The 23,764-nt window shown below is 42.9% G+C and overlaps 1 protein-coding gene across 9 annotated transcripts in view; it reads right to left on the reverse strand.

Moving 5' to 3' along the window:
• NBEA (neurobeachin) overlaps window positions 1-23,764 on the reverse strand; it is an 882,854-nt gene that overhangs the window by 66,390 nt on the left and 792,700 nt on the right. For all 9 annotated transcript variants that reach the window (XM_019498256.2, XM_059716302.1, XM_059716129.1 and 6 more), the window contains one exon: window positions 22,554-22,706. In XM_019498256.2, coding sequence (XP_019353801.2) covers window positions 22,554-22,706 — 153 coding nt within the window. The remainder of the gene's footprint in view (window positions 1-22,553; window positions 22,707-23,764) is intronic.

Raw genomic sequence — 23,764 nt, forward strand, 5'->3', positions numbered from 1 at the left:
CCCTACTAGTTACCTTACCCACTCAACGTCTTATGGTGTATTCTATTATTAGGTGATCACTGTCCCCCAGATGGTTACCGATCTAGAGGTCCGCTACCATGTCATCTCCTGTTGCCAATACCAGATCCAGTATGGCATTCCCCTAGTGGGACCATGTACCTCCTGTGTCAGGTGGAGGTCCTGTACACAGGTTAGAAACCTGAGTGAGCGGTGGGACTTTGCTGTCTGCGTCTCCCAGCAGATGTCCGGGTAGTTTAGGTCCCCCATGACTACCGCCTCTTTAGCTTCTATGGTCTCCGAGAGTTGCCTCAGGAGTCCCGAATCTCTTTCTTCCCCTTGATGTGGGGGTCTGTAGCAGACCCCTACCACCAAATCCCTTTCTCCTTGCCCCCCATGTAGCCTAACCCACAATCCTTCTACTTCCTCATCCTCGGATTCCGTCTTGATGAGGGTTGATGTATACTGCTCGTTGACAAGGAGCGCAACCCCTCCCCCTTTCTTCCCCACCCTGTCCTTTCTGTACAATCTATAGCCCTCAATATGTACCGCCCAGTCATGGGATGAATCCCACCAGGTTTCCGTTAGCCCCACTAAGTCATAGGTGTTTAGTGCAAGCAGGAGCGCTAGTTCATCCTGCTTGTTTCCCATGCTCCTAGCATTAGTATATAGGCACTTGAGCCCTGCGACTGGTGCCTTTGCTGCCCCCCTGTTATTATTATCACCGAGCCCCACACTGGGCCCCAGAATCCTCCTAACTGAACCCCACCTGGATTCCTCCCCTTAGGCGGTGTCATCCACCTTCATACCGGGCAGCATAGCTCCCCGAACTGCTTCCTCTTTGGGTGTGGTCCCGCCTGGGACCTTTGGCTCTGTAGCCCTGGCCCACCTCCACGCCAGTCGGGACCCCAGGCCCTTAGCTCTGGGTGTTCTTCGTGGTGGGCCCCTTGCCTTTCGACCCTTCCGGTCCTGGCCCCAGCATGGGCCAGTCAGGGGAAGTCCAGACAGGTGCGAGTCTATGGCTTTTCCTCTCTCTCTGGGGTCTACCTTCCAGGCCCTCCAAACAAGGGGTAACCCACCCAGTTGTGGGGGCTAGGGGTTAAGGCACCCCAACCCGCCTTTCACCAGGGTGGTAACTGGCCTGGTATTTCCTGGGGGCTCCCACACCACTGGGAGCCCCACCAGGCCACCCACTCCCAGCAGGGTGCAGTTTTAGGTCATACCCAGGACCAGGAGCCTCCTTACCATCCCCTACAGCTCCTCCCTTACCTTCAGATGATACCAGCAGCCCTCTGGTCAGGCAACGTTGAAGCATGGCCTCTAGCAGCAGAACTGCCCTGTTTATATGGGCAGCCCCTGATTCAAAATGGCTGCCCTCATCAAGCACCTGCCAGCTGCCAGCTCCAGGCCCTTAAAGCGGCCAGCACACACAGTGCCCTGCCACAGTCGGTTATCACATTGTTTGGCTACCGCATGCTAGTAGGTAACTACTGTGATGAAATTGGATTTGCTTAACATAGTTTCACTTTAAGTCGCATTTTTCAACTATGAAGTTAAGCTAAGAGCAGCTGTATGTTAACAAAGCCACAACTAATTGTACTGTGAAAAATAGTGAGACATAAGTCTTGTTTTATTCAGTCTTATAGGAAATTGATTTATTTTTTAGCTATAGAATTTCTTCTAATGATTATTTAAATTATTAATTTTAGACCTATCAGATAATTTTGCCAGATATTTTTTTAAAGAATTATGAAAATGGAAAAAAGCTGCAAAAATATCCAGTCCCTCACTCACTTTCCCACCAACTCTAATAATTCTTATACCTAAAACAAAAGGCAGGAATACAGTATTAGTTGTAATTATTTCTACAGGGAAAAATTATATCTTTTTAACTCTGAGTGGCAGCTGTGGCTGACTGTGCAAGGTGCTCTTTTCCTAAGTAGTCTCTCAAAACAGAGGAAAACTTCCCACTCTCCAACAGAAGAAAGAAGAGCTGTGACTGCCTAGTTTAAGAAGGGTTCATAGATCATTATCATTTTTCCAGTAGAGGAGGTCAAGGAAAGATATCAACTCACAGCCATAGGGAATGAGCTTATTATTATGATTGAGTTTAGATCCCCTGCTCAGTAGCATAACCTTTATTAGCACTGTCTGCATTGAAAGACTCTCAAATCTCAGATCAGATACAGGCATCCCTTCACCTCCTTTTAGTAGCTGACCATTTCTCTTGCTTGCTCATGCGCTTCGATTTAGAAAAGTACACTGCTCCATTCTGCAGCTTTTCAGCATGCATGTAATAGATAAGGTTACATTAATGGATCCCCTGCATTTGATGCAGTACCAACTACTAGGACACGTCAAAACCAGAAGAATAGTAGAGCAGCTCCATACCTGGGGCAGCTGCATGGTACCCAGGATGGCACTGGCTCTTGCTGTGCCAACTGCAATAGCATGTTCATCTGCTGCTTCAGTAACAACTGCTTTGGTACCCTCCCCTCTCCCCCCCACGCCCCACTAAAGTAACCCTCTCAGTTATGCTACTGACAGAAAATTCTGGGTTTGAATTTTTAGGCAGAAAATTCTGGGTTTGATTTTTTTTTAATAACATTTTTAGGTCAGACTTATAGAAAACATGCCAAGAAACTATTGTTTAAAGCAGTGAAACAGCAATGTATGGATGTGCTTGGGACAAAGTGAAAGTGGTGACTTCTGGCTGCTACTGTGATCATAAATGTGATTGTACGGTGGCCACCAGCAGCCATGTTCTCACACCCCCACAAGTCAGTGCCTGGGGCAGTTGCCCCTATCACCCCTCCCCTGCAATTACATCCTTGAAGTGAATTATTTCAATTTGCATGTCCCACCATTGTGTCTCATAGAAGTAATAGTACAATTTGCTCAGGTTTCATAGTTTCATAGTTCATAGTTGGTAGGGTCGGAAGGGACCTGAGCAGATCATCAAGTCCGACCCCCTGCCATGGCAGAAAAAAGTACTGGGGTCAAACCACCCCAGCAAGGTGTTCATCTAACCTCTTCTTAAAGACCCCCAGCGTAGGAGCCAGCACCACTTCGCTTGGAAGTTGGCTCCAGATCCTAGCCGCCATGACTGTGAAGTAGCGCCTCCTGATATCTAGTCTGAATCTACCCTCTGCCAGCTTGTGACCGTTATTTCTAGTCACTCCTGGTAGTGCTTGGGGGAACAGGGACTCCCTCAATGCCTGCTGGTCCCCTCTGACTAGTTTGTAACAGGCCACTAGATCCCCCCATAGCCTTCTCTTGTGGAGGCTGAACAGGTTCAGGTCCCTTAGCCTCTCCTCATATGACCTGCCCTGCTGCCCCCTGATCATGCGAGTGGCCCTCCTCTGGACCCGCCCCAAGTTGTCCACATCCCTCCTGAAGTGCGGTGCCCAGAACTGGATGCAGTACTCCAACTGCAGCCTGACCAGTGCCACATAGAGGGGGAGGATCACCTCCTTCAACCTGCTCAAGATGCATCTGTGGATGCATGACAAGGTGTGGTTGGCCTTCCTGACCGTGTCCCCACACTGCCAGCCCATGCTCATTTTGGCATCAATAATGACTCCAAGATCCTTTTCTGCCTCTGCACTGACAAGAAGGGAGTTCCCCAGCCTGTAGGTATGCTGCTGGTTCTTCCTCCCCAGGTGCAGCACCTTGCACTTGTCCCTGTTGAAACCCATCCTGTTCTCATCCGCCCACCCCTGTAACCTGTCTAGGTCTGACTGCAGCATATTCCTCCCTTCTAGCATGCCCACATCCCCCACATGTTTGTGTCGTCAGCAAATTTGAACAGGGTGCTTTTTACCCCCTCGTCCAAGTCACTGATGAAGATGTTGAACAGCACGGGTCTGAGGATCGAGCCCTGGGGGAACCCACTGCCCACATCCCTCCAGGTCGAAAATGACCCATCCACCACCAGTCTCTGGGTGCGGCCCTCCAACCAGTTAGCGATCCATTTGACTGTGTAGTTGTTGATGCCACAGTCCCCTAGTTTTTTAATGAGAATGGGGTGAGAAACAGTGTCAAAGGCCTTCCTGAAGTCCAGAAAGACTACGTCCACTGCTACCCCTGCATCTAAGGATTTTGTGACCTGGTCATAGAAGGCCATCAGGTTGGTCTGACAGGACCTGCCTCTAATGAACCCATGTTGGTTGCCCCTAAGCATAACCTCCCCTGCTGGCCTCTCGTGGACATGAGCCAAGATAATTCTCTCAAAAAGCTTACCCAGGATCGAGGTAAGACTAACTGGCCTATAGTTTCCTGGGTCCTCCTTCCTCCCTTTTTTGAAAATGGGGACCACAAAGGTTCCTATTGCTCTCTAAGGATCAGCTACTACAAACTGGACTACCTCCCCCATGATACATGCTTGCCAAAGAGTTCCATGATACAACCTCAACTTAAGGGAAAAAAACTGTGGTACATCATGGGAGATGTCATCCAGGCAGGAATGACAATGAGAGCATGAGGCACCTGAATCAGAATTTCTCTGAGGCACCACAACACCATTTCTGAATGGAAATACTTCTGTTTTTATTTTATATTGTGACAAAGGCACCTTCCAGGCCTGATACTATTATGGCCCTGTCCTTGTTTCTGGGCAAACCACCCATCTTGCTCACCTGTCGTGCTTTGTTGATAATTGGTTATGATGTAAAATAGGTGAAAGGCTGCTCTTCATGAGCCCAAATGACCATGGGCAATACATACACGCTCCAACCATCCCTTCATGTGTCCCATGCCTCACTGATGTCTCACTGTGTGATGATATTCTGGCTCAAGGCCAGGCCAAACTGGGCACACAGATTTATCTTTAGCACACTGCCTGCTTTGGGGCCACACACACACACTACCCCCCTCTCACCAGGGCCACTTGCACTTGACCAACTCTCACCTGGTCTCTTGCATTCTGCCTATCCAGGCCACGTTCATCCCACCCTACCCCGTGGAAATCCTCAGGCTTTTCTCTTCACCCCTCAGTCAGCCCTGGAGTGGTCTTTTGGGCCTCTCCTGTGACTTTCACCCAAATGGGATTGAGTGATTACTCAGCTATGGGCCTACTTTGCCCCTGGCCCCTCACTGGACTACTAAGCCCCTCTCCTGGGCCACAACTCTGCCCCTTTTCACTAGGGCCTGGGGTCTTCCATCCCTTAGGGCTCAGTCGCTACTCCCTGAGCTTAACTGATGCCACAACTCCACCCTGCAACTCTCAGGGCCTGGGGTTTTACACCCCCTTGGGCTCAGGTGCTGCTCATTCAGAGTGCCTGGCCCCCACTCCAGGGTCCAACTCCCCATAGGACTCAGGTGCTTCTGAATAAGCTTACCTGACGGGGGCAGGGGTTTAGGTGCCCTGAAGGTGGGGGCAGGGGTTTAAGTACCCCAACCCACCTTACACTGGGTAGGCTCTTGCTCCTGGTATTTAAGAGCCAGCAGGGTGCAATTTGCAGTCATGCCCAGGGCCAACCTCCTCATTCCCCTCACCCTTGCCTACTAGATATTCCTGGAGTGGACGCTCCACCGAGCAATGTTACTCCCAGCTTGCTGATGTCAAAAATGCTCTGCTCTTAAACAGAGCTTTCCCAAAATGGCTGCTCTCATTAGCCACCTGGCAGCTCCTTGTTCCAACCCTTAAAGTGACAGACATCCTAAAGTGTGTTCTGTCACATATACCCCAAAAAAATATCTGACCAGTTCCTGCAGTTATCCATGTTACTACATGATAGCTACACCTTGCCAGCATATGAATTCATCAGGAATGATGGGCACAAATCATGAACTTTAGATATGGATCCAAATTTGTATAAAATTCAAGAGGGTTGAGAAAATGTTCTGTTTCAGGCCCACCACATAAGGAGGTGGTGGTATTCATAATGTTCATAGCTTGATAGAATTGTTATTCATTACCAAAAGTGTCAAAACAAGCCGTCTATAAACTGGCCAAGGGAGACAAGCAGTCCCTGTTCCCCTGAGCACTACTGGGAGTAACAAGGAATAACGGCCATACATTGATGGAGAGTAGATTCAGGCTAGGTATCAGGAGGCACTACTTCACAGTCAGGGCAGCTATGATCTGGAACCAACTTCCAAGGGAAGTGATACTCACTCCTACCCTGGGGGTCTTTAAAAGGAGGCTAGAGAGACACCTTGCCTGGTCATTTGACCCCAGCATTCTTTCCTGCACATAGCAGGGGGTCAGACTTGAGGATCTGCTCAGGTCCCTTCTGGCCCTACCAACTATGACAAGACAAGTCTCTCACTGGGATTGTGGAGAGGCAGCAGCAGGGTGCCAGACTACCATGCGTAGACCCTGAGATGGTGCAGAGTCACTTGGAGGAACTGGATACGTTTAAGTTGGCAGGCCCAGATGAGCTCCATCCAAGGGTACTGAAGGCATTGGCTGACGTCACTGCACAGCCACTGGCGGGAATATTTGAACACTCGGAGGACTGGAAAAGGGCCAATGTGGTCCCCATTTTCAAGAAGGGGAGGAAGGAGGACCCGGGCAACTATAGGCCAGTCAGTCTCACCTCCATCCTTGGCAAAGTCTTTGAAAAAATTATCAAGGCTCACATTTGCAAGAGCCCGGCAGGAGAAATTATGCTGAGGGGAAACCAGCACGGGTTCGTAGCAGGTAGATCATGCCTGACTAATCTAGTCTCTTTTTATGACCAGGTTACAAAACACCTGGATGCAGGAGTAGGGGTTGACGTCATATACTTAGACTTCAGGAAGGCCTTCAATACGGTATCCCACACCACACTGGTAAACAAGTTAAGAGGCTGTGACTTGGATGACTACACAGTCCGGTGGGTGGCGAATTGGCTGGAGGGTCGCACCCAGAGAGTCGTAGTGGATGGATCGGTATCGACCTGGAAGGGTGTGGGCAGTGGGGTCCCGCAGGGCTCGGTCCTTGGACCGATACTCTTCAATGTCTTCATCAGCGACTTCGACGAGGGAGTGAAGTGTACTCTGTCCAAGTCTGCGGATGACACAAAAATGTGGGGAGAAGTAGACACGCCAGAGGGCAGGGAACAACTACAAGCAGATCTGGACAGGTTGGACAAATGGGCAGAAAACAACAGAATGCAATTCAACAAGAAGAAATGCAAAGTGCTGCACCTAGGGAGGAAAAATGTCCAGTATACTTACTGCCTAGGAAGTGACCTGCTTGGAGGCACGGAAGTGGAAAGGGATCTTGGAGTCCTAGTGGACTCCAAGATGAACATGAGTCGTCAGTGTGACAAAGTCATCAGAAAAGCTAATGGCACTTTATCGTGCATCAGCAGATGCATGATGAACAGAACCAAGGAGGTGATACTTTCCCTCTATCGGGCGCTGGTCAGACCGCAGTTGGAATACTGCATGCAATTTTGGGCGCCGCACTTCAAGAGGGATGTGGATAACCTGGAGAAGGTCCAGAGAAGGGCCACTTGTATGGTTAAGGGCTTGCAGGCCAAGCCCTATGAGGAGAGACTAGGGCACCTGGACCTCTTCAGCCTCCGCAAGAGAAGGTTGAGAGGCGACCTTGTGGCTGCCTATAAGTTCATCATGGGGGCACAGAAGGGAATTGGTGAGGTTTTATTCACCAAGGTGCTCCCGGGGGTTACAAGAAATAATGGCCACAAGCTAGCAGAGAGCAGATTTAGACTAGACATTAGGAAGAACTTCTTCACAGTTAGAGTGGCCAAGGTCTGGAAAGGGCTCCCAAGGGAGGTGGTGCTTTCCCCTACCCTGGGGGTTTTCAAGAGGAGGTTAGATAGGCATCTAGCTGGGGTCATCTAAACCCAGCACTCTTTCCTGCCTATGCAGGGGGTCAGACTTGATGATCTATTGAGGTCCCTTCCGACCCTAAGATCTATGAATCTACGAAGCTATGAAGCTATGAAAACAAATTAAGATGTCACAGGAAAGTGAAAGCAATCCTAAAAAATTCAAGTCTGTACCTAACATAGAATCATAGAATTCTATGATTATATAGAATTCTCTATTGCTATGAATATAGCAATAGAGTTGGAAAGGATCTCAGGAGATCATCTTGTCAGATCCCCTGAACAAAGCAGGACCATCTCAAACTATATTATCCCAGTCAAGGCATTATCTATCTAGGTCTTAAACACTTCTAAGGGTGGAGATTCTACAATCTCTCTGGGTAGCCTGTTTCAATGCTTTACTACCTACCTCATAAGAAAGTTTTTCCTAAGATCTAACCTAAACTTCCCTTGCTGCAACTTGAGACAATTACTTATTGATCGGTCATCTACCACCACTGAGAACAGTGTAGCTCCAGCCACTTAGGAATCACCCTTTAGGTAGCTGAAGGCTGCTATTAAATCCCACTCTCAGGCTTCTCATCTCCAGACTAAATAAGCCCAGTCCCCCCAACCTCTTCTCAGAAGTCCTGTTTCCTAGCCCTATAACTACTGTTGTTGGTCTCTGCTGTACTTCCTTCAATTTGTCCACATCCTTTCTGTAGTGGGGGGTGCAAAACTGGACACAGTACTCCAGATGTAGCCACACCAGTGCCACATAGAGGGGAAGAATCACTTCCCTCGATCTGCTGGCAACACTCTGAATAATACAGCCAAGTATGCTGTTAGCCTTCTTCACAACAAGGGCATACTATTGGCTCATATTCAGCTTCTTGTCCACTGTAAACCCCAAGTCCTTTTTTGCAGAGCTGCTGCCTAGCCAGTCCAACCTAGCTTGTACTGGTGCATGGGATTATTCCATCCTAAATGCAGGATTTGTTACTTGTCCTTACTGAACTTCAGAAGATTTATTTTGGTCCAATCCTCCAATTTGTTTAGAACACCCTGAATTCTAGCCCTACTCTCCAGTATATCTACTACTCCCCTCCGCCCGCCCTGTGTAGTATCATCTGCAAACTTGCTGAGAATGTACTCCTTCCCATCTTCCAGGTTGTTGATGAAGATATTGAACAAAACAGGATGGTAGATGATTAGAATAGGCCCTAGTTTGAACAAATACAGCTGTTAAATGATCATGTAGTCCTTGTGCAATGTCACAATCCAGGTCCAGGCCAAGCATTCCCAAGATTCCATGCTGGGTGATGGAAACTCACTGAAATGAAGCAATCTCTATTTAGGCCTTTAGTTCTGCAGGGCATGGGGAATAAAACCATTAGCGTTTTGTCAAATATTGTAGGTCTCTTATTCATGCAAAAAAGTCCACTTCTTCATTAATATCTGTGCTATATGTTGGCAGTACAATATGTCTCTTTGTGCCCAAACCTAGAAACAGAGCATTAGAACAGTTAAAATACAAACTATTGTGATAAGACTGTTGCTTACATTAAAATGTTGCACCGATATATGCTGATTTAGTCTTTAAACTTTTATATGGAATTTGAAATAGCACTGATATTATCCAGTTATGAACATCAAAGGACAAAGATTTAGGTGGCTTGGGGATGGAGTGCCTTGCACTCTATGTATTATTCCTGCCTCAGCCTTTTTTTGTTGAATATTTTGAATACTTTATTAATTATTCCATACATAGAATATGAATCTGAAGAAAATAATTTAGAGAGCAGCAACACAATATTTTTAGGTCCAGCTTCTCAAATGGCAACATTTTAGTATTAAAATAATGCTCTAAATATACCCACAATTCAAATAAACGTGTCATTATCTGGCTGAATGTGTCTGGATAGCCTTAAAATTGATTATATTTACTGAGACAGAGTTTAGTAAAGGAATCAGGCTCCTAAATTAACACTTTTAAAACCTATAATTGTCTTTAATTTCTCCCAGATAAAACCAGCATCAGTATGATTTGTTATATAAACACACATATTAGGTTTTCAGTTAATCACTAATTATAAGGGGAGCTGGTGACAAATTCCAGTGTTTTAGATTGCTTAACACTTTCTCTTAGCCAAGATTCTTGCCACTTTTTCTTGGAAGCTAACTGCTCCCAGCGTTTCTGAAAGATTGTTAATACTCAGCAGAGGGAGTGCTCTCCAGTAGCAAAGGAAATTATGTTTGTCCTATAGGTTTGGGATGAGAAAAACTTACAAAAATGGTCTTTTACCCTTTCTTGCTTGCATTCCTCAGGGCTAGGGACGGACATTCATAAAGCTGGAGCCTGGATTGATTCAAACTTTAGGGACAGACGTTACACATAAACCAGTTTAAGTGATCAGAAACTGGTTTAAACCTGTAACAGAACAGATGTTCCATGCACATAAACCAGTTTTAAAATGACTGAAACTGGTTTGAGAAAAACCTGGTTGAATGTAGTATCAGACTTAACTGATTTGGGTCAAACCAGTTTCTGTAATGTCTGTCCCAGACCCCTTGCTGGTTTAAGTTAAATCAAAGTCCCCCAACATCCTAGCATGCCCTCTGGGCTGAATGGAGCTCTCTGCTCCACAGCAGAGCTGGTCCCTCCCCTCTGCTCCCTAGCCAGAGCTCTGGCAGAGACGGCAGACACAGCAGGGTCTGCCTGGCTTCCCCCTGCCCTACCCCCCACGCCCATCTTTGCTGCTCAAGCAGGAAATCCCTCCTTTCCCTCCCTCCCTCCCATCTCCCAGAGCACGGACACCAGCCCCATGGACCCTAGGCATGTGGTATGTTACCTAATGCTGAGAGGTGTCTGTGTGTGTCTCCAATTTCACTGGGGCAGGCAGACAGAACAGTGACTGCTTAGGGCTGTTTGGAGCTAATCAGTGGGTCAGGTGGTAAGCTGTTTAAGAAATCTGAAGTAATGGAGAGAGGCCATTGTTTTTCTAATTGGGTGATAAAGACTGCTATCACTGTCAGCCCCCACAGCTGGCTTGCTCACCTGTCAGTTTGCTGCAGACAGTATGACAAAGCAGGGAGGGAGACTGAAAAGCTCCGTATCATCAACAGATGCATGCACTGCACACACCCCCTTGAGTCAGAGTGCTAGCCCAGGACTACGGGCCGGCAACACTCCTGCCCCTTGACCAGCCAGTGGGGAAAAGCCTGGGACCTGCCCTGCAGCACCCCTGCCAGGAAGGGGCTCCTGCTCTGTGACATTATGACAGGGGCTGTCGCCCCCAAAAAGAGCCCTGCCCCCTCCCACTGCAGTGGCGGGGCAGGGACACAGCCAGGCAGGGATCCTTGCTGGTGCAGGGACAGGGTTATTCCTCCTCCATCGCATGGAGGTGACAGAAGGGGCCTATTCCCCTGCAGGGGGTGAGCGCAGTGTTGATGGCAGGCAGACCCTGCTGCCACTGGGAGTAGAGGGGAGACTAACTGTCCTCCCTGCCCCACTCTGCCTCAGGGGCCATGGTGCCCCATTGCTGCAGCACCAAGGGGGTAGTGCCTGGCAGACCAAGCTCAGGTCCCTGCTGGTGGGATAGAGAGGGGGGATTAAACCCCTCACTGGCCAGACCCCCACCCCTGCTGTCCCTGCTCCAGCTGGGGAGCAGAGGGGCAGGGTCAACCTGGCTGGGCTGGAACAGAGAGCCCAGCCCAGAGAGCATGCTGGGATGCTGATGAAGTCTGGTTTAACTTAAACCAGGAAGGGGTCTGGGACAGACATTGCATAAACCAGTTTGATCCAAATCAGTTAAATCTGATACTACATTCAACCAGGTTTATCTCAAACCGGTTTCAGCCATTTTCAAACTGGTCTATGTGCACTGAACATCTGTTCTGTTACAGGTTTAAACCAGTTTCTGATCACTTAAACCAGTTTATGTCTAATGTCTGTCCCTAGCCCAGGACACTGTTGGCAGCCTAAAGGAAAAATAATTGAACACAACCTTTCTGAAGTGCTGCAGCCATTCCACTATCAAAACAGGAGGACAAGCCGTATCATAATTGCTAAACACTATACTAACAAAGCCTTGGAGCTGCCAGAGCAGTTTTAGCAGACAGGAGAGGATGATACCTGGGGTCAAGCTCTCCTCAACCACCCTGTTGAAACAGCACGTGGTCTTGGAGGCACTATTTCCTTCGTTCCAACTATGAAGCAAGAGTTCCCCTGCTTTCCAGGAGAGAAGAAAAAAAGAATTGGAACCCTTTCCTACCAATCCAGCACTTAGTCCTAAACCCTTCCCACAAAAGGAACTGTCTTCTACTGGTAGCTAATGTTAATTCCGTATTTGAAGGTTCAGGCATCTGCGCTGCAATGCTCTAGGTTCAAAACATGTTAATACAAGATGGGGATAATGTTGCAGTTACAAATAAGAATTTGCTCTTATCTTTTTTTTTCTTTAAAAAAACATAGGAAATTGCATGAAAAATACATTAAAACAATGCTATTTAGTCTGTAATGCCCAAAACACCCAAATCAGGAAATACCAGATCTTTGTTTGCTTGTGCAACCTTTACTCTTAAATGCATGCGGTATCATACAGGCTGTAGCTACAAGACCACGATCAATTTTTTCCACAGGACATTTGCATAGTTCAGTGCATGGGATGGAAGCAGAAAAAGAGTGAATGAAGCTTGCATAGGTAATCATAAATCTGGTATCACCTAACTTGTGAGTGTTTTACTTTGCAACATTAACATTTTGCTATACGTGATTATACAAATTACATATTTCCTTCAATAAAACTGTTTTCTTCCCTATTTGCTAGTTCTACATATTTTTATTTATTATTTTTAAAATCTATTGTGTCCAGATCTGTACCTTCCTTACTTATTAATAAAGTGATTTGCATGATAAAGTGATACTAGGAGTGAATTTTGTTCAAAGTAAGAAAGAGTTTTCTTATATTATGAATATCATGAACAATGAATGGGAACCTGGGCAGATTTGAGACAGCAGCAGTGGCATATAGTGTGTTCCAGGTAATGACTAGGTCAAATAACTACATTTTACAAATTTTCTTCTTTACCATACCCCACCCCAATGCTGTAAAAGTTGGATGTATACATTAAAGTTGCCTTGAGGCAGTTCTAACTTGCATGACTAGCACTTACACAGTAGCTCATCATTTTAGTGAATGTTTTACAGACAGTGGCAGTTTTGCAGAGGTCATATTTTCACATGGATACATTTTTCTTTAATACATTTTTTACTGCATTTAGCAGAAACAAGCTTCTTTTCAACAGCAGACCTTTTGTCTTCTGCTTCCACCTTTTAAAACTAATTCAAGAAGCATATTTATTGTATGAAGTAGGTATGTCTACACGTGCATTTACACCAGCTTAAATTTACTTCACAGCAAGTTACTGTACAGTAAGCAGGAATAGGCCGGTGTCTATATGTGCAAGTGATCTGGGACTAAATTCAGAACAGCCTGCCATGTGTCTCTGCGGCCACCGGGGGGAGTCCCAGCCTCTGGCCACATGGCTGTCAGCTCTTGGGACTAACTTTTTGGAATAACTTTTGCCCTAAATTGAAGCCAGGAGAGATGGCCAGCCAGGAGCCCTGGGGCTGGGCTTAGGCTGGCTCCCTAGTGGCTAGGTGGACCCCCTGGGTTACTGTGTAGTAACGCATCTACATGTGTGTTACTGAGCAGTAACTAATTGAGTGTAAATTTGATACCCACATCATGCAGGTATCATATTTACGCTCAAATCGACATAAGTCGCCATATTTACTATGCAGTACAAACAGTTTTGGTTACCGCACAGTAAATGCACATGTGTAGACATGCCCAGTGTGTGGAAAATCCCATTTTCCATTACTGTTTATGCTCCCCTATAGTGATGTATGCTGAAATGTTATAAGAGTTTATGGAAAATTTGTAAGAACTTAAGTTTTTCATTATTTTGAATTTAGTAACTTTAGAAACCTCAAAAAACTGCAAACTTCAAATTCTCAGGCTCTTCTCTTCGGGTAGCATTGTGCTCTTTCAGAACTTTATATGCATCTATTATAGAATAATAAAATACTTCTGCTAATAACTAAGGTAAAAATTTAAGAAAAATTGCTAGTTAAATGTATATGGCACTTGAAATTTCTAGTGCCTCAAGGCAATAGCTAATGTTCTTTTCCTTCAATTACTCTGTATTTTAAAAGATTGATTACTATTATCCTATTATGAAAAGATTCTACGTTTGTTGTTGTTTCAGATCTTAAGAAAAGCACAGTGGTCCAGGACCATCATACTTTAAATAGGAGGTGTTGGTGGTGTCTGAAGTGACAGCACTTGCATACATGAATTGTTCAGGTATTGTGATGGCAGATTAATAATATGTGGAGTGGAAAATGGAAGGCAGAATTCTCCACAGTTTTCCTAAGTTAGATTCTAGAGAAGCTGTGGGAACTTCCACTCACATCCTAGATCTCTGTCTAATATAATCACATTAGTTGGTATTGGGTCCCTTGGTGATTGACATCAAGTAATGCCAGCCTATAAGAGGACATGAACTCTCAACTTCCCTAAATGATGAACAAGTGTTAGAACCTTGGTTAACGAAGACTATCAGTCTAGTTGCCTTCACCAATTTTTTCTGTGCCACATATTTCCTTTTTGTAAAAGTTTCTGACAAGAGAGCTGAGTTACCATTTGAAAACCTCAGATTTCCTTTGTTACTTTACAGATAGATCTGGCCTAGGCACAATATATTTTGTCCCACCAATATCAGTTGTGATGCCATGTTTGTCTACATCTCTCACAACTTTGGTCATGCTATTCACTGCCTGTGAAATTCTCTCCCTAATTCAGTCTACCAAACCCTCTAGTAAGGCCTGTATAGACATTCATTTTCTCCTAGCAAAGTTGCTGCTGATCTTCAGGCTTTTTCTCCCAGAGGAAAAATGACAGCTCCAGAGAAAAATAACCTGAGAAAAACCAGGGTTAAATCACTCCCAGGAGAGTTTCTTCTGGGAAAGTGAATGTCTGTCCATGCTGTGGCTTCTCTCAGGAGAGAATACAGTCCTCCAGCTCCCTTCCCTTCTACCCCTGCCCTCCCCCTGGGAGACAGCATGGCTATGGCTGAACTCTGCTGTTTTAGCAGGGACCAGAACATGCCCCTTTCACAATCCCCACATTGTGCTCCAGGGAAACACAGGCTGACCATGGGCAGTCTGAATCAGCCAATAAGGGTTGCCCTGTACACTTCTGCCAGCTAACATTGCTAGGACTGGCACACCTAAAGAGCACACTTCCTGCCACTGCACTCCTGCTGCTGCCGCCACGCTCCTGCTGCCATCATGCCCCTCCAGCCACCGGGGGCATGTGTCATTCATGGGGGTGGCTATAGAGACTGGGATGGCTGGTGAAGTGGCAGTGAGTGGGCCACTAGACAGGCAATTCTACCAGCACTAGGTTTGAGACTGGGTGTTGGAATGCTATACCTTGTGCTAAACTAAGTGCTGTCAATGTCAGTTAAATAGTAGGTAGGCTGCACAAATGACTAAGTTCAGAGACTTAGGAGTATGTTAAGCTCCACTCAGTATTGGTGTAGATTGCAACAGTGTTTAGGTGAGAGTTAGGTGTATAACTGTTTTATCTGGATCACATTTAGGCATTTACACAAACCTAAGCCAAAATGCATAGAGATCTATTGAGGACAAAATGGAAATGCTTAAGTATTCTAATTTTATAGCCACTGGACTGAGGTCACATTAGATATTTTTTGGTGAATTAGACACCTAAATTCTGTTTATGAGAACCATTTGGATCTGCTAAGTGACTGTACTGTCTATGAAGTTCCTTTTTTAATACATATTAGGCATGCCTACATGTGTATTAGTAAAAGGGCGTCAATTCACATTAAATTGAGTACCTCCAATATGAGGTACTAAATAAATGCATGTTAGGTTGCACCAATGCGCAGTAGCACAAGTGCACACTTTTTAGGTGATGCTTAATGTGAAGTAACCTATTCTACTGCACATTAGCGTATTAGCATGTGGTTTTTGATGCACTGCTCTAATGTGCAGTAGAACAGGTTACTGCATGTTAAAACACATGTGTAGACACCCAATATCTCATAATATGTATATATGTCCCCTTCTCTTCACTCTCTACTTTTCCTTAGTTCACCATATCTGCTTACATTGCCTTCAGTGATATTTGTGTGCTGAAGTCTCATTAAATTACCTTGACAGTCTGGTTTTGTTTCCATCTTTCTATACCCATATCCCAGCCCACCCCCTTAACAAGCCCTCCTGGAATATCTTGTTAACTTCAACTGAAATCCGTCCTCTGATGCACCCTGAGATTCTTCCCTTTTGTAATTCCGCTGGATATATAGCCTCCTTATCAATCAAGTCCACTGTCTGTGTTGTCTTCAAATCTTTTTTTTCAACCCACATATACACAGGGTGTACAGATAGTGTTGATTCTTCCTAAGTAAAATTGTAAGATCCAAGTCAACTCTACTTGTCCTCGCTATCTCAACAAGGAGAAATGCAAAGTGCTGCACCTAGGGAGGAAAAATGTCCAGCATACCTACTGCCTAGGAAATGACCTGCTTGGTGGAACGGAAGTGGAAAGGGATCTTGGAGTCCTAGTGGACTCCAAGATAAACATGAGTCGACAGTGTAACGAAGTCATCACAAAAGCTAATGGCACTTTATCGTGCATCAGCAGATGCATGACGAACAGAACCAAGGAGGTGATACTTTCCCTCTATCGGGCGCTGGTCAGACCGCAGTTGGAATACTGCATGCAATTTTGGGCGCCGCACTTCAAGAGGGATGTGGATAACCTGGAGAAGGTCCAGAGAAGGGCCACTCGTATGGTTAAGGGCTTGCAGGCCAAGCCCTATGAGGAGAGACTAGGGCACCTGGACCTCTTCAGCCTCCGCAAGAGAAGGTTGAGAGGCGACCTTGTGGCTGCCTATAAGTTCATCATGGGGGCACAGAAGGGAATTGGTGAGGTTTTATTCACCAAAGTGCCCCTGGGAGTTACAAGAAATAATGGCTATAAGCTAGCAGAGAGCAGATTTAGACTAGACATTAGGAAGAACTTCACAGTTAGAGTGGCCAAGGTCTGGAATGGGCTCCCAAGGGAGGTGGTGCTCTCCCTTACCCTGGGGGTCTTCAAGAGGAGGTTAGATAGGCATCTAGCTGGGGTCATCTAAACCCAGCACTCTTTCCTGCCTATGCAGGGGGTCGGACTTGATGATCTATTGAGGTCCCTTCCGACCCTAACATCTATGAATCTATGAATCTCTTGTATTGATTACTATAGTAACTACCCCATGCAAGTAAATCATGAAATGCTGAAATTTAACAAAAATTTGTTGTCTAAAGAAGATGACCATCTAATTAAGGTGAAGTATAATTGTACTTAATACATTTGGGACATTTTGTTAGAGTCTCTTTATACTGTATCCCTTTAACATAGCTCTGTATATATTTAGCATAAAGATGTTTCTAACTAGATTTCTTTTGCTATGTTAATGGTGTTCTGTCAGTTGTCCATTACCTAGTGCAATCTTATATTCACTTTGTCACTTTTATTTAGATGTGCTTATTTTGTGATAAGAATGAACCCTTGCAATAAAAAAAAAAAAATCACCAACTAAACAATACAATATTTTCGTGTTTTACGTGTGTGATGGAAGTTATTAGTCAATAGTATCTATAGATCAAAACAACATGTTGAACCACTCCTGTTTTGTAAAAATAGATTTTAAATTGTTTATTTAATGACTGTTCAAGAAACTTTTTACCAATGAAACAGTACAGATTGTTCTGAATAGACGTGGAATTGTGAGAAACTATAACTATTAGCCAAAAATCCGCATATAAATCATTCCATAGAAAGGAAAACAATTTATATCAAGTAGCAAAATATGAATTACAAAAACAGGACATCAATTAGAATCTAAAACTATCATTTATAGTAAATGCATTTCACTCAGCACCTTAAGCTATAATATTATATGTGTATGTTCAATAATGAAAATATCATTATAGCTAATTTTGGATTGTAGCAGATCTCATCTTTTGTTTTTAAATTACTGTGCTTATTAAAAAAAGCTCTCCTTCAATGTTTCACAGTAAAATTCCTTGCCTCAATTTAACATGCATGACTTACTGCCTGTATATGTTTTGTTTCTGGCTCTCAGGACTACCATAAGTCTGCTGGGACTGAGAGGCTGAGTAAGACTACAGATGTACATCTGTGGAAGGATTTAGAGTGTGTGCACACACGCTTTCCCCCTCCTGCTCTCCCCCCACCTTTTTTTTTGTAAACTGGTAGATTATGATTGATGAACCCAGCATTAGGGTAATGTTATCAGGGACACTTACTGCTTCTGTCCTCTGTGACATCACTGAGGTCATACCATAATCATGTTAGCATTGAACACAATGCTTTATTAATGTTTCATGAGTAAGTCAGTAGTAATCAGTCTAGCTTTGTATGGATAAATTAAACTGGTACTACAATCTCTGATGTATAAATTGAATGCTTTCAGAACCTATTGAAATAGCTCTTAAAAGTAACCAGACTTAATAACTTCCCAAGTTTTCTAATGAGAACAATTTTCACAAGTTTCAGTTTCTTTCAGTAGAAAGCCATTTCTAACAAGCTATTTTTTTATAAAGCTTAATGCAAGCAAACAAACAAAAAAGCCAAAAAAATACTTCAGTCATTTAGCAGGCAGAACGAAAAAAGGTCTGCTAACTAATGAATTATTTGTGAGCCATCTCTTACTGTAAAATTCTGTGTGAAATGCTGAAACATTTGATTAAAAAAAAAAAATCTATGAATGTGTAAGTAGGTTTGTACATAAAGGTTTCTGTGCTCATATATTTAATTTGTGTGTGGCTTTAGCGAGCAAAATGTACATGAATAGCCACAATGTTGTCAACTAAAAAATACCAGATACTACATTTTGTAGTATTACCTACGGCCCAATCTAATTCAATGGAAAGATTCCCTTTGATTTCAGGGGACATTAGAGCAGAATCATGGTTCTTTAAAATATTCTCTAGTTTCCTGTGGCTTCTCATAATTCTGTACTGAATCGACTTTGCTAAGCCTGTTGTAGAAATTCCAGCTCTTGGCACAAATGCATTGCATTTTATAGACATCAGCACCACACCCCTGCTTATATTTTTCTTGAAACAGATTTTTGTACAACAAGCCAAACTGGGGAGAAGTAAACTGAATATATCTGCTGAACAGTACAAAACTGTACTTAGACATTAAAGGTGGGTAAGACTTTTTAGGCCATATTGTCCCACTTCTCTTATAGTTCAGAATTTCTCCCTACCATATATTTTTCATACTTTATCCAGTTTGGTTTTTAAAATCCCAAATAATAGAGTCAGTGGAAATCTACTTAATTATCTAGCTTAGACATGTACGCTAGAAAGTTTTTCTGATAAATCTATCTACATTTTCCCCTTTTAAAATGTAATCCTGTTACTCTTAAGTTTCTTGCTATTTTTATAAATGGTTTTCTCTATCTTACCTTTTAGCTAGCCAGATATATACAGGTATGTTGACCTTTTTTAAACATAGTTTTTCAAAGATCATTCTCTTTAAACATCCCACCCTCATTCATTTTGTTTCTCTCTGAATTCCATCTAATTTGTCAATATCCTTTTGTCACTTATGTGCCCAAAAATGAAAACAATATTCCAGGTGCAGTCTCACCAGTGCCATAACATCTACATGCTCTGTGATGCAATGATTTTACATACAATGTTCAACACTGCACTTGTCTTTTCTGATGCCATACAGAATTGCAAGCTTGTATCTAATTTGCTATTCATTATTGTCCCCAGACACCCTTTTTGCATTACATTTCCTCCCATTTCAATATATGTTCTATCCATAATTCAAATCTCTTTATGCCCCTTTATATTGTTTTCTTACAGTTTCCAACTTAGTACAATGTGTAAATTTCATTAACCCAATGCCCTGCTACCGCTGGCTGATTGAACCTTATATCTTTGTTTGAGATGGCCCATGCTGCACGAGTATAATTTTTCCATGAATACTGACTACCCCTATCCATTACCCTGGCTATTTTGAGTCCTGCTATTATCAAATAGGGAGGAAGAAGGGAAAGTGGCCTATTTTGTGGAAGATTATATAGATCTGTTGAGGACTGGACTTTACCTTTAGCAATGACTTAGGTCCTCAGTGGGAAGTAGATGTTAAAATGGAAAAAAAAGTCCAGAAAACCAGCAAGAGATGGATAAAAATTGCAGGTTTCTTAGGCTATAGTTTGTAGAAGGGAAGCATGATATGTAAATTAGATTATACTTGGATTTATGTGAGAGACAAGTATTTTCGTAAGTTGAAGCATTTCAATATTACCCTAATCATAAAAGCTGCTCTTCTGTTCTTTGGAAAGATGAGCATACTTATAGATGTACAGACTTAGGTATTTGTACTGTGCAACCCTAACATTTGGAAAGTGTTTGCAACTTTTAGTTCCAATCCTTTATTGAATGTATAATGCTGTAAATGACATATATGCAGTACTTTAAATTCAAGCAAACAGCTGTTTTCTCTAACAATCATAAATAACCCTGCAGAAAACCTTTACAGAGAACCCCTTAAGGTATTTTTCCAAAAGCAGAAACAAAATGGCAGCAATCACAGATTTGCATATATTCAAATTATCACTTATTGTTTTTCTTCCTTCCCATAAAATTTTACACCTTTAAAAATACAAAAGAAAAAGAGGAGAGTTTGGTATAGAAGAATGAAACTATTTATAACATTTCATGGAGAGCTTGAATAATAAGTCTGTTTAAATATTCTTCTCCATGTCTTTGCTCCCCCTGACTGGCTGCACTGGGTTTAAGATTGGGACCTTTATATTGCCATTAACTGTGGTGATCACAGATTTTTGTAAAGAATGTTATAATACGTAAACATCTATCAAAATCCACTGAGCCAAACATTTAAGAAGGAATATATTACCCTGAAGTGAAGGTATATTCCCTGTATTGTATTTCTAGTGTTTTTGTTTGTTTGTTTATTAACAAAGTACTTCAGGAAATGATGTCCACATAAGACAAATCTATATACGTTCATGGGCACATCTGATAGGTACTGACAGATAACGTGTTTCTTGATTTCAGCAATAAAGCTAGGAATTACCCTGGAGATTTAAAAATATATCTTACTACTCATGTTATCATAATAAACAAAAAATATAGACAGCTCAGAAATATTCCTACTTGAGCATTGTATTTTTGGAGAGATTTTTGTGATATTGTCATAATGAATCTTTGTCTGTTGTATTTACTGCAAACAACCTTGCAAAATGAACAAAGTATTAACCTCTCATGCATATGAATGGTTAAATCTGAGTTTCATAATATGGTATTGAATAAACACCTCCAAACAGTCATATTAGATGGCAATGGCACAAATCAGTGGTACTCAACATTTTTGTCTTGTGAGCTGGATGGGAAGTACCCACTCTATCTGCAGGCTGGATCTGTCTGGTAGCTCTGAGGCAGGTGTGGTGGTCCATATCTGGCCACATGAAGAGGGGTGAGGGATAGCCCAGCCTGGGAGGGGAAGGGGCCCTGACTCACCTCAACCCAACCCTGGTGGGGGAAAGGTGGCATGGGGGAAGGAGGAAAGGGAAAGAGGGTGTAGCTTAGCCCTGCAGTGGAAGGGGATGGATAGCCACAACCTGGTGTTGGTTGTGGGGAAGGGGATGTGGCCTCATCCCAATCAGCTGTGGGGGTGGGGGAGGGATGGGGGTGTGGGCTGCATGAATCTTTGGGTCTGGGAATCTGGCAGGGGGGTGGTCTGGCAGGGGGGTGACCACTGCCCCACTACTGCCAAAGTTCCTGACCTATGGAGAGATCGGCGGATCAGATGTGATGGCTCCGCAGGCCACAATTGGCCCGTGGGTTGGAGGTTGAGCACCCCTGGCATATGTTACTACTTCAGAAAAAATGGCTAAATACAGAGATCAAAACGATAAATCAAGCCACTTTGTCATGACATGCCACTGCTGAAAACAGGGAAGAATAAATATTCTCATCTTAAATTCTCTTCAGCTGATATTTTCCATTGCAAGTATGTTAACTTATTGAAAATTACTTTCTTAATTCAAAATATACATGACAGATTAAAGTGTTTTCACAAAATGGAATTGAACTACACGATCCTGGAAGTCCCTTTCAACCCTTTGAATACCAAAGTTCTGCAAACTTTCTGATGACTGGTCAGAAAAAAAGCCCATTCAGAGACTACAGTTGGTGACATACTAGTCCAATACTCCAGCACAAACATTTCCTTTTGAATGTTCAAGGAGGAAGGATCAAATCATGCAAGAAATATTTTTTGCAAGATCTCCATCCCCCAGACCTTAAATTTTCTTTGTGCTCATTTGCAGGCCATGCTTTGTCTTTTGCAGGATTGGGCTCTTAATTTTTCAGGATATTTTGCATAGTCCAAATGATGCCTGTCAGACTGCCTTCTCCCAAGGGAGCAAATAAGTGAATTTACAATTCCATTATTGGTCCTCATTAAAGGAAAATCCATTGTACAATAAAGAGTTCTGTCAAATAAGAGTTGAATGGAAACCCTCCCCCACTCTTTCTTCATACAATTTTAAACCTAGCTCTGCGGAGGTGAAAAGCAAGCCGTATGTAAGCCTGTTAAAATACTGGATTTGTTACTAACGCTTAACAAAAATCTCTCTTACCATCCTGTTGATACGGACAAAGTCTTCAGGCTTCTTTGCCCAAGGGGGAAGCTCAACATCATTCACAACAACTTCATCTTCTCTGACTCCTAGATTATATCCATTACTGTTGACAAACATCTCTGGTAGGTAGTAAAACTCTGGAATTAATTCCTGGTAGGGAAAAGCACAGCAGGTTACATTGCATAAGTAACAAGGCAGCTGAATGATGCATTCTGTTTTCAGTATTTCTCTTTCTGTCACAATAACTTTATAAGATAACTGTTCCCGTTTGAGCAAAATAATTTCTGCATTATTTATACTTTTGTGGACAAGAATAGTTTTGTAATCCTTTTCTTGTATTTAATTTTGAAAAGACATCGCATAATAATATATTGAACAGATCTTGATTTAAATATCAATCCATGTCCATAAATTATGAATTACAAGAGTGCCACAAGTTAGTAAACTAGGAAATTATATCAGGATTGTACACAGAAGAAATTTTCTCTGATCATTCTTAACATACTATGCTATGCCTTTTACCGCTATTTAACAAAACATTTTAAAAAGGATGAACCTGTCAAGCTTTTACAGAAAGGAATGTTGGTAATGTAAGTTTAATATTAATATTGCTTTGCCAATATACTATTAATATTATCTACTAACATATTTAATATTATCTACTAATATATTTAATATTATCTACTAATATTTATCTATTAATAAATATATCACTTAATTTTATGGGCAAAGAGGTGGTGGTTTGATTACATGAAGCAGAAAAAACAAATTAACTTAGCAGACTTTTCTGCAGTCAGAGCAATAAAAAGATGTAAACAGAAAGAAAGCTGCCAGCACAGCAAAATTTCTTTAAAATTGAAATATGTGCAACTTGAATTGAGAATTCCTGTAAACGGGAAACAAAGTATATCCGTGTCTGTATTAATATTTAGTTAGTGCCTAGTGTGAAGTTTATAACACTTTGAAGAAGTCGAAGTAGAAATGCTATGATTTTTAGACCATAAATTTCTGCATTCATAGATGTCTGTTATTTAAGCGGCTTGTACTGAATTACTATAATAGAAAAAAGCTGTAGATTTAAAGCCCACCATCTTTTTCTCTAATATCTAGATAGGGATTAAGTTCACTAAATGACATTGTTAAAAGCATTAGGGTATTCAGTTGTGTAACGTGATCAAAACTGATGACACAGCACCTGAAACCTGAAT

The sequence above is a fragment of the Alligator mississippiensis genome, chromosome 1 (assembly GCF_030867095.1).
Source record: "Alligator mississippiensis isolate rAllMis1 chromosome 1, rAllMis1, whole genome shotgun sequence".
Classification (NCBI taxonomy): Eukaryota; Metazoa; Chordata; order Crocodylia; family Alligatoridae; genus Alligator; species Alligator mississippiensis.